A 10,930-nucleotide genomic window follows, 5' to 3' on the forward strand; every position below is an offset into this window, starting at 1 on the left:
TTGTTTTGTGGCATGTAAGATTTATTGTTTGTGCTTTTGTGCATGTGATTGTAAATATATGTTTCTCCTTTCCTCTGAGACTTTTTCTCTGTTTAATTCTTTCGCCTGAAATCAACATGAATAAACGATATGAGGAACAGGTGAAGAGGAAGAGGAGCAGGAAACTATCAGAACATGTCGAGGTGGGAAAGGAGGAGGGTAAGGAGGAAGAAGGGAAGCGATTGAGGAGAGGAGGAGGAGGAGCAGATGGTGATGATGATTGAGGGGTTTATCCAGCATCACGCTTTTGCTGCCAAGTCCGCGTATGATCTCAAGATTGTGTTCTTAGTGTCGAGGTCATCCTGTCAGATGTTATCACGAAATATGACATTGATGACATGCAATCACATCTCATCTCATCTCATATCTCAAGCTCATCTCATCTCATATCTCATATCTCCCTCATATCTCATCTCAACTCAACTCAAAACATATCACATCACCTCGAGCTGTTTGATCATGCCTCGCAGCAGTTGATTCTCAGACTGCAGGTGAGACAACGAAGACTTGTCGACATGGTTTTGCTGAGCTTCAGCAGCTACTTGAGCGACAACCTCGCAAGCTTCGATGAGATAACATGTCCAACAATCCTGCAAGTTCAGCCCAAGTTTGAAGACTTCCTCGCCTGATTGCTGAGATGCCGTCATCGTCAAGAGATGTCTTCTTTGCTGCAGGCATGACGAGTCGAGCCCTGCAATGCGCTTCTTTGTGCTTGCGATCACTGACTGAAGGTTCAACGATGACGATGACGATGATGATGACATGGAAGTCTGCCTGCTGTTGCCTCCGGTCTGAACACTCTGCATGCTGCATGCAAGGTTGCTAACGAAGTCTATCAGCGCGAGGTTGAGAGAGTCTTCCAAGAGAAGCATCTTGACAAACTCGTCGGAGAGCGCAAGGTCGACGTGTCTTGTTGCTGTCTTGGCTGCTTCCTGTTGTGCAAGTTCTTCACACAACCTCTGCATGTTCATCTCAGCCATCTGAATCTTTGAGGACTGGAGTTGTTGCTTGTGATAGTAGTCCTCCACGTTCTGGAGCTGCTCTGCCTGAAAGGAAAAGTCAAGACAACAACAACAACAGGCATGTAATGGTGCTGCCTGTATGTTTGCGATGCAGCCGAGGAATCTGAACAAGATCTGAAACATCTCTGAAGAGAACGAAATTGTGTGCGGAAGGAACATGTCTCCGTTGTCCAACACCTCACCCCAATCATCATCTTCTCTCGTGGGAGCGTGAGATTGAATTTCCCTCATCTCTTGAACACATGCTGCAAGGTTTTGAACTATCAGTTCTGTCTCTACAGTCTCTCTGCCTTTCGACAGCAAATACTCCAACACCTTTGTGAACAAGCTGATTATCTTGGAACATCGCTCTTGCTGCAAGACATGTCAAAAAGACTTCACAACAATTTGACTGATCACCTGAATACAACTCTCCCTCCATCCCTGATGAGCAACTTTCCTCATGTTGTCAACATAAAGGTTGATCTTGACATTGAGTTCAGCTAAATCTTGAGATGACGGGCTACTTCTCCTGACTGCCGGCATGTCTGGTCTAGAAACAAAAAAGTCAAAACTATCCCTCCATGAGTTGGAAGATTACATGGGCTGCAAGACATCATGGTCTGAGATTGCAGAGGAGTTCTTGTTCTTGTCGTCTCCGTTATCACAATAATTGTTGCGACTTCTTGTCTTTCCTTGCAGTGCTCCTTGCGGTGCTACAACATCTTGTACAACATCACTGATTCCCGTCGGCAAGGGACATGTCGATTGGCTCGCTGACAACAACCTTTCATCTTCCGACATTTTCCTGATCTCTTCAGTGTCTTTCAAACATGCGGCGATCATCGCAACGATCTCCGTCATCTTGTTATGCTGTAGCTGCTCCCTCAAAAACATCCCATCACTCTCCATCTCAAAGTTGCAACAACAACTTCGCAGTTCCCCTCGCAGTGTATCGACCTGCTGCGCAAGGTTGTAGAGGATCGACTTGGACTGGTCTTCCTCCTCCCGCCTAGCTGCATCCTTGGGTACTTTGGAAGGAGACGTGTTACCAGAGGCAGGAAGCAACTTCCTATCGCTGTCTGCTGCCTCCATCATCTCCAGCGCCTGTAGCAGGTGATTCATGACTCTGTCTACCTCCTTCAACCTCCCACTCGTCGAGCCAGCCATGTCGTTCTGGAGTTGCAAGCTATCGATCTCAGCCTCCAGCGCAGCGATCGTCTCATCCTTCACCCTACTGAGCTCCTTCATCACTTGGAGCTCCTCCTGCAGCACTTGGATGGTGGAGATGACGTGGATAGTTTCAGATCTCCTTCCTATCAGCAGCATGTTCGCCTCCCGCTCTACCTCCCACTCCCCAAGTCGCACCGTCAGCCTCCCCTCCACCTCCTGCATCGTCGCCAGGAGCTCCTCGGTCTCACTGTGGAGGGATGCAAGCAACGAATACTCCCTCTCTCCTTCTTCCTCCTCTTCCCCCTGCTCCTGCTCCTCCTGCTCCTCCTGCTCCTCCTGCTCCTCCTGCTCCTGCTCTTCCTCCTTGTCCTCGTGTCTCCGAGACTCGCTCGCCTGTATCGAGCAAACAAGATCCGATCTCATCTCATCCACTGCCGACATGTTCTCTCGGTTCAGCAGCTCCAGGTGCTCCAACTCAGCCCTCAAACTCTCCTGCTCGCTGCGCATCCTCAACCTGTCGAGCTGAAGGAGTTGGAGGGAGTCGGAGATCGTTTCTTCTGTCATTGCTATCTCCTCCAGTCCTTCTGCAAACTCCTCACCTGCCCTATCGTACAAGACCTGAGTGTAAGTTTTGCTCCGCAAGATAGTTTGCGTCACTGTCAACAACTGCTCAAATGTCGAGACAAGATCTGCCATCCCGCTTGCAAACGATTGTATACAAGACATCTCTTGCTCGACATGAGACTGAAGAATGAGATCCTTGTACTTCTCGCAAGCTGACTGTGCGGCCAACCTTTCAAACACAGATGCTGCAGCCTGTTGCGTTGTTCTTTCAAGATTGTCGAAACTTTGACACAGCAGATTGAACATCTCCAGCATAACACAGTCACTCTGCATTGATCGATCCCTGTCTGCAGATAACTCGTCGAGCTGTAAACTTGCTTCTGAAATCGCCCCCTGCGACATCGAGAGAGCATCGGAGAGCATGAAGGTGTAAGACTTCAAGTTTGAGATCTCACATTGCTGTAAGATGATGTTCCTGTTGAGTTGATCTATCGTAGCTCTCATCTCATCCTTCTCATCTACAAGAGATGGAACGATGTTCTGCACCTCAACCAAACTCTCAGCAATGTTGTTGATGATTTCTTCCAGGTTCACCATGGCAAACTGCTTCTCGATCTCAGCCGTTTTCAACGTGTTGTCATTGTTTTCCATCACTGTTCTACATCCCAGCTCCACTTCAAACAACATCTTGTTCACGGAATCGACAACGTCTTCGAGGTTGCTGCACTTGGATGCGAACTTGTGCAAGAAGTCTTTGACTTGCTCATCGCCAGCAAAGTTTTGCTCTCTACACACCTTGCGTGTTTCTCGAAGGTGGGCTGAAAGTTCTGCCGACAGTTCGAAGACAAGTTCGTTGAAGTGATAGATAAAAGTGAAGACGACATGTTCAGCAAGACAGCGTTGATCGATTATCTCCATCAACAACTTCAGCACAAACTCCGACCTGCAAGTCAAGAGGGCCAACAGCTGAACAGCTTGCTTGCTCGCGTCCTCCCGGCTCATCCCCGCCCCTTCTCCTGTGCTCCATGCTCCCCTCACCATCTCCGAGATGTCTTGTTGACAAGACAGCAGCTCCTGCGCCAGCTCCAACACAACCCTCAGGTCTGACTCCGCCTCTCGAGGCCTCCTGTCCAACGAAACTTGCAGCCTGTCAGCTGTTTGAACGCTATCATCTACATCAGATGTTGCAATGAGCCGTTGAGTTGCTGTCATCTCATATTCCTTGTATTGTTTTTGTTGCCTGTTACGCTCAACAGCATCATCGTCTCTGCTCGTCTTCTGTTCTCCTCTCTCCTCATCCTCGTCAACTTTCATCTGCATCATCGCGTTGCAGGCTGCTGCCCACGATGAGCTCAATCTCATCGATTTTCTCGCTTGCTCCAGCGCCGTATCTCTCTCCTTCTCTGCCCTTTGCAACTTCACCATCACTTCAGCATGCTGCTGTCTCAACATCACCAGCTGCGTCTGCTCCTCCCTCAACCTCCTCCCTGCATCGACGAGGATTGAGTGAGACTGGTCGACCATGGCATGTAACTTCTCCATCGCTATCTCTGACGCTATGTGAAAAATTCCCTCGTCTCTTGATTTCTTCTGCAGCAACATGGCGAGTTCTTTGGACGTGTCTGACCTCTGTCGAGGTACTTGTGATATCATGCTTGTTCCAACTTGTGATAACAACAACATGCCGTCTTGAATCGCATCAATCATTCCGTTCAGCTCTGTATCAAGGTATTGCTGCAGCAATTTTGTATCCCTAATTGCAAGGTGCAAGTCTTGACAAATCTCCAGAGTCTCACCGTTCATGTAATGCAGATTATGCAGACCTGATGATAGAATTTCTTGTTCTGTTATCTTGCTTGCCGGACAATTTGCGATGTCTTGTACTTCAAAAACACGTTCATCACATTCATCATTGTCATTGTTGTGCTCTTGCACTTGTTGCTGCAGTTGACCTCGCTCGACTTGTCTGAAAACATCAAAGAACAGAATCATCTCATGGCTCAAGATTGTTGTTTCCCTTATGATGATGTCGCATGCCGCAAACACATCGTTTCTCTCAAGATCATTGCAAACGTCAACACGATTCTTGCTTGTTCCTTCCAAAATGTTGTGTATCAATGCTTCAACCTCTCTCACACCATCTCCATGCCTTTCATCATCTACAACTCGTTCCTCATCGTTTCTCATCTTGTTCATCTCATCTTGCATGATGATCCTCATCTCGTGTGCTGATTGCACAAGTTCGCAAGAAACTTGTTGAGATTGCAAACGAAATTCCCTCCACCATAATGGATCATTACATCTTGAAATAACGAGCTGATCAGGCTCTGCTGAACAGTAACTCGAATCCACCAGTAGACCGCTGTGCATCCATCGCAAATGAGGATCTTTTTCTTGCCCTCCTCCTCCTCCTTCTCCTCCTTCTCCTCCTCCTCCTCCTCCCATCTCCTCGTTCCCTATCTTGTCTGTCCTTCCTTGTTTCTCTTGTTCTGCCAGCCATCCTGACGACAGCTGCACCTCCGTAAGAATCGACCGCATCTGCCAGATTCGCCGCTCAAGTTCCCCCATGCCCTCTTCGAGATGTTTGAGAAAAGTCTCTTGGAGGGAAAGATGTTTGTTCAGAAAGGCGACTTCCTTTGTAACATCGTGTAATCGGTTCTCGTCTAGCGTAAACGAGCTGATCATCTCTGAAGTTACAACCCTCGCCATCGCATCTTGACGTTGTCACCTGCAGAGACCGTCCAGAGCTCGTAACAAGTCGTCGCGACCAGATCGTTCTTGCAACAACTTCAACTCCTGCCAACGTTCCTCAGCGCTCGCACAACCATCTCACACCGTAAATCTCCCAGCACTAGCACAAGCACGTCGCAGATCAGATCTCTTTCCATCTTACCGAGATCTCCAGACATCGTTTGAACTCATGATTCATGTACATCTCGGACAGATACTTCCTTCGCAGAAGATCGTTCTCTTGGTCAACATGTACAACTTCATCCATGAATTCCTGACGTGTGTCATGATGAAGCTCCAAACTTATAAGACTCACTGAAAGGCTTTCAACACAGCTCTTGATTTCAATCGCTAAAACCTCCCTCTCTCGCCTCAACGCATGGATGTAACTTTCATTTCGACCTTCGTTCCGACGGGACTCAATCATCTTTGGATGATATAGATTCAAACACAGGAAGGTCACAGCAAAAAACTGCAAACCTGGTGCCTGACACGTGTTTCCTGAGCCTCTATACATACATGAACATCTCTCATCTCGTCTCTGCATTCCTGTATCTCTCGGATTAACACAGAACATGTTCTGAAGATATTTGAAAGTTGTCTCGGCTTTAACTGAACTCACACATCACAAGTGCTCATCACATCCTAACTCACCTCATCGCTGTTGGCAGGAGTCCAGTTAGTCTGCAAACGCCGTCACTGACTGCACGACATCTTGACATGTCGGACGTACCTGACAAGAAGCGTCCATGACACATGTTTTGTGAGCTGCAACCTCCAACGTCAGACTGTGCTCAGGTAGTGAAGCAAGTCAACCAGTCCTTGTCTTCCTCTCGTTGCACTCCTGCAGACGATGTCGGAGCTCGTGTAGCTGCAGACGACAGTCAACGACATGGAAGGATCATGGGAGAGAAAGCGGAAGAGGAGAGTGGAAGCAAGTTGATAGTCGGAGAAAGAGGACGAGGAAGATGAGAACGAGGGCGAGGAGGAGGACGAAGACGAGGAAGATGACGTATCTCTATGGCTTGCCTCATGTTCTCTGTCCTCGAGTTGCAGTTGAAGATCAGCGACGTTCCTCTGCTCTTCCTCGATCCTTCTATGAGCCGCCAAGATCTGCTCCTCATGCTTTTCGAGCATGACCTGACAAGTAGATGAGGTCGGAGCAAGGGACATACTCGCAGGAGACGAGACAACAGAGCGTCATCAAGTCTCAGCAACTGACTGGCATTGACAAGGGAAGGGAAACCATGGGCGGCAACAGGTGCCGGCAGGGCAGGTGGGGAAGCTTGAAGGGCAAGAGGAGGAGACTCTTCAGGCTAAGTGCGGACATCTCCTTCACCTTCTGCTGCGTCAAGTTCATCGTCGTCATCCTCTCGACATGCCGTGCGAGCTCGTCGAACCGCCTCGCCGCCATTCCCGCAGTCACCTCAACTTGACTTTCCCTATCAAATTTGTGCCGCTGCACTCTAGCTAGCTCTACTCTGGCTAGTCCCTCAGTGACACTGATGAGAGTCCGGCCGCTTTCCGGACGGGCCCGACCGACCGGATCGGACTCGGTCACCTTCAATCGAGAGTCTCTTGCTTTGCCTCTTTCATTCTTTGATCACACTGGTAATCATCACAACATACTCTACTCAATCAAACGTTTGATTGAGTAGAGTATGTCAATGAGTAGAGTATGCCAGTTATGAACAAGAGACTCAGTTCAGTCCTCTATGATCTTCTCAGTACGCCTTCACGACCGTGACTCGCCGCGGACTCTGGGAGAGAGACTGTACAGCAGTGATAGTACAGGCTGTGTAGTCCCCTAACTACCGGTGACCGTACCAACCATCATGGCATGGCCCAGTACCCGGCCCCGGACTCCACGGTCCGAGTCATGCTGGTTCCGACCGTACGGTACTACTACGGTACTCCGAGTCGGAGGGCAGCTCCGAGTGACTTGGCGGCGGTGACTCCGAGCCTGGGGCTCAGGCTTCAGTGACTCACTGTCAGTGACTGGTCGGACCTGCGGCGCCCGCCGTACTACGCCGGGTAGTTACGCGCGGCCGCCGCGGCCGCGCGGTGATCGGCGGTGGCGGGCCCGCCGTTCTACCGGGAGGCCGGCTAAAAAACGCAAGCCGCCGAATTCATTGAGGGATGAATCTTTACACATAATTTGAAAAATACCTTCATAATATATGAAAATTTTGAAACCTAAATTATCCTCTAAAGTTTCAACATCTGATTTGTCCATTGAAACTTGCCACCCAAAATTACCCTGCCTTGCAACCCCACCTTCTCAGGGAGTTTCATCAAAAGGGGAATATAAACCACAAAAGTCTTATCTTGAGTAACTTAAAATATTGGTACTTTTGTGGACGAAGTTTTATTAAACTATTCTATCAGTAATAAAATAGAGCCTCTGGAACATTCTCAAGGGGTATGGGTGGGTATTGGGATCTCTGGTGTACTGATTCGTGAAGGTTGATTGACACCCCACTTCCGATATTTCGGTGGTGGATGGGTAGGGTGGTAGGCACTACTGGGTGGGAAATACCATGCATTGTAGGTGAAAAGTGATGTTAAAATGGGGGTGGGGGTATTACAAGAGAGGGTAGACCAGATAGTGTTGATGGGGTGGGGTAGAGGGGTGGAAAGCGAAGTGCGTGTGAGCGATATGGCAGAAATGCGGGAAGCGACGGACGGAGAAAGGAGGGAGCAGGGAGCAGGGAGCAGGGAGCAGGGAGCAGAATGAAAGATCAATGTTGAGAAGATTCATGGAGGAAGAAAGGGGATGTGAGAAGAAGTTGAAATGATGAGAGGGTGAAAGAGGCTAGTGGCAGAAATCAAAGTCATGGCGTTCCGGAAATCAAGAAAAGTGGAGGATGAAATTGTTTTTGCCAGGTCTAAAGAGATCGCGAGGTAGTAAACCCCAGGCCGAGGAAACGAATGCCAAGAGCATCATGTACAGAAGATTGTTGAAGATACAAATCAAAACATCCCGAAAAGAGAGGAAGGGCAGGGCAGTGAGAAGTTGAAATTGATGCAGTTGGAGTAGTGAAGTGGAGCATAGTTCAATGTGCTTGAAGGATCAACCATCGAGTAGAGAATGGAATGAGTGCAGTTGCTAGACAGCTCTCGCAGTAACCTTCAAAGCGAGCTGGGCTTTACATCTGGTGTGAGATGGGTTGGATAGCTGTTGCATCAATTGTTGCATGTTGCGAACCCTTCTATGCACCGTAAAATTACGTAGCTCGTAGATTTGAGAGACTGTTCATATCAACCAAAATTATCGGTGTTGGAACGAATTTTTTTGGTCTATGCCTGTACCGTGCATTATCTTCATATGATGATTTCCTTTCATATATGTTGAATGTTTTCAATGTCGTGTTAGAACATTTCTTTTCCCTTGCTCGGCATTGGAACGTTTCTAACTTTCATTGTGCTTGATTGCAGTCTCTCTCTGGGCCTCAAGATCAGTAGAATCGAACAAGACTTGTTCGTTTCTTCCCGAGAAAGTTAGGACCGAGTAGCAGGATGACTACTCCAGCCAGGCGACGCCTGATGAGGGACTTCAAGCGTTTGCAGACTGATCCTCCTACTGGCATCAGTGGAGCTCCATCCGTTGAGAACATCATGCAGTGGTAACGAGCCCCCTGTCAAGTCCCTCCTGTCCCTCCTGTCTTATCCTCCGAGCAGGTCTGCAGTGATCTTTGGGCCCGACGACACTCCATGGGAGGGAGGTTGCACTTGCTTCAGTCTGCGCTGTCGCTGATGGCAATGCTGGCAGGAACCTTCAAGCTTACTCTGACCTTCACCGAGGACTATCCCAACAAAGCTCCTGTCGTCAAGTTCGTTACCAAGATGTTTCACCCCAACATATACGCCGACGGCGCCATCTGCCTTGACATCCTGCAGAACCAGTGGAGCCCGATCTATGACATCTCTGCCATTCTCACATCCATCCAGTCCCTCCTCACTGACCCGAACCCTCAGTCCCCTGCCAACTCCGAGGCCTCCAAGTTGTACGTAGAGAACAAGGGAGAGTACAACCGGCGTGTGAAAGCCATCGTAGAGGAGAGCTGGAAGGCATGATGGGAGCAGAGACTCTGTGATGCGATGATTTGTAATTTGAAGCTTGTCAGATTTGTTCATAAAGACATTTGAATCTTGATCGGGTGAGTGGGGAGAAGCAGGTGAGGGAGCAGCTTGAGAGAGGGGATGGGGGAGAAGGAAAGGAGGAGTACTAGGGGAGAGGAGGAGGAGGACGAGGGGCAGTGCTAGGAGACAGGAGGAGCACAAGGGGAGAGGAGGAGGAGTACTAGGATCACTTTTATCTTTTATGTACATTGAGCGGTTTGGTGGTGGAGCTTTAGAACGTGCAGTAGGAGAGGAGCAGGTGATGTGCCATGTGCAGGGCCCTGAACAGACACATCAGGAGAGCGCGGCGGGATAAAGTCATGCGCGAGACATGAAGCTTGAAGAGATGCGGAGGAGGAAGAGGGGGGGGGGGGGGGGGGATGATGATGATGATGATGATGATGATGATGATGATGATTATAATGATGATGATAATGATGATGAGGAGGAGGAGGAGCAACAGCTTCAGCAAGCGGAGGCTTCACCCAGTTTCCCTGTAGATCAAGGAGAGATTGAAAGCTGCTTCACGCTTGAGATCAATCTCAATCAGAGCAGCCATTGGCGGCCCCATGCTCAAAAACCTGAGACAGAACCATCAAACCCCTCACCTTTTTGCCCTCCTCCTCTCTGTCTCTTCTCTCCCTCCCTCCCTCCCTCCCTCCCTCTCTCCTCCTCCTCCCCCCCCTCTCCGTCTCTGTCTCTCTCTTCTTCATCTCGCTCGACCTGCTCGTAGCAGGGGATGGCGAAGGAGTAGAGGGAAAGCTGATGGAAGGCTCGACCGAGGTTATAGAAAGTCTCCTGGTTCCACTGCGAGGAGAGTGAGAGGAGAGTGAGAGGAGAGGAGAGGAGAGGAGAGGAGAGGAGAGGAGAGGAGAGGAGAGGAGAGGAGAGGAGAGGAGAGGAGAGGAGAGGAGAGGAGAGGAGAGGAGAGGAGAGGAGAGTGTTAAATACGGCAAGGCGGTCGAGAAGGTGTACATGAACAATGTCTTCGTCTGCCTGCCTGAACAAGGAAGGGATCTGCAAGCTTGGGTTCAGGTTCCGAAAGATTTTCCACATGTCTCAACTCACTGCAAAAATGAACGCGTCCTCAAAGGTGTTCTTGTCTGACAGGCGATGGTTTCAGTCGCTGCTATCGAGATCTCCTCACCCTCCGAACCTGAAGATCCATTGGCTGTGATCTCTTCTGCCAGGATGACGCAGCATCTCTCAACGTGCGCTATCACTTCCTCTGAACACACCAGCCGTCAGTGACTGCACCGTCACCATCCTCCCTCCTTCTCATCCAACTCTCTCTCCCCCTT

At 49.4% G+C, this 10,930-nt stretch overlaps 3 protein-coding genes across 3 annotated transcripts in view; 1 reads left to right on the plus strand and 2 right to left on the minus strand.

Annotated features, from left to right (window-relative positions):
• Positions 1-278: 278 nt before the first annotated feature.
• On the minus strand, positions 279-6,921 carry GUITHDRAFT_142601 (hypothetical protein; the record flags this gene model as incomplete). The annotated part of the gene is made up of 13 exons (XM_005827662.1): positions 279-341; positions 483-1,085; positions 1,377-1,415; positions 1,461-1,593; positions 1,642-5,454; positions 5,506-5,573; positions 5,671-5,781; positions 5,988-6,119; positions 6,162-6,191; positions 6,241-6,275; positions 6,324-6,378; positions 6,579-6,647; positions 6,847-6,921. The coding sequence occupies 13 exons, from the start codon at positions 6,919-6,921 to the stop codon at positions 279-281; spliced, it is 5,226 nt and encodes a 1,741-aa protein (XP_005827719.1).
• Positions 6,922-8,943: 2,022 nt separating this feature from the next.
• On the plus strand, positions 8,944-9,661 carry GUITHDRAFT_154068 (ubiquitin-conjugating enzyme E2). The gene is made up of 3 exons (XM_005827663.1): positions 8,944-9,133; positions 9,189-9,232; positions 9,280-9,661. The coding sequence occupies exons 1-3, from the start codon at positions 9,027-9,029 to the stop codon at positions 9,582-9,584; spliced, it is 456 nt and encodes a 151-aa protein (XP_005827720.1). The 5' UTR covers positions 8,944-9,026; the 3' UTR covers positions 9,585-9,661.
• Positions 9,662-10,171: 510 nt separating this feature from the next.
• The window catches only part of GUITHDRAFT_142603 (hypothetical protein), a gene marked incomplete at both ends in the record, with an annotated part of 2,907 nt that continues 2,148 nt past the window's right edge, over positions 10,172-10,930 (minus strand). Inside the window, 3 exons of the mRNA XM_005827664.1 lie at positions 10,172-10,210; positions 10,353-10,436; positions 10,605-10,646. Of these exons, the coding sequence (XP_005827721.1) occupies positions 10,172-10,210; positions 10,353-10,436; positions 10,605-10,646 (165 nt within the window). The remainder of the gene's footprint in view (positions 10,211-10,352; positions 10,437-10,604; positions 10,647-10,930) is intronic.

This window comes from Guillardia theta (assembly GCF_000315625.1).
Source record: "Guillardia theta CCMP2712 unplaced genomic scaffold GUITHscaffold_65, whole genome shotgun sequence".
In the NCBI taxonomy this organism is placed as follows: domain Eukaryota; class Cryptophyceae; order Pyrenomonadales; family Geminigeraceae; genus Guillardia; species Guillardia theta.

What these genes read in the sequence shown, in the direction of transcription:
- GUITHDRAFT_154068 (XM_005827663.1), top strand. Translation starts at nt 9,027, where the DNA reads ATGACTACTCCAGCCAGGCGACGCCTGATGAGGGACTTCAAGCGTTTG. An exon ending in GTTGAGAACATCATGCAGTG is followed by an intron (nt 9,134 to 9,188) that starts GTAACGAGCCCC and finishes TCCTCCGAGCAG; the next exon opens with GTCTGCAGTGATCTTTGGGC. An exon ending in CGACACTCCATGGGAGGGAG is followed by an intron (nt 9,233 to 9,279) that starts GTTGCACTTGCT and finishes CAATGCTGGCAG; the next exon opens with GAACCTTCAAGCTTACTCTG.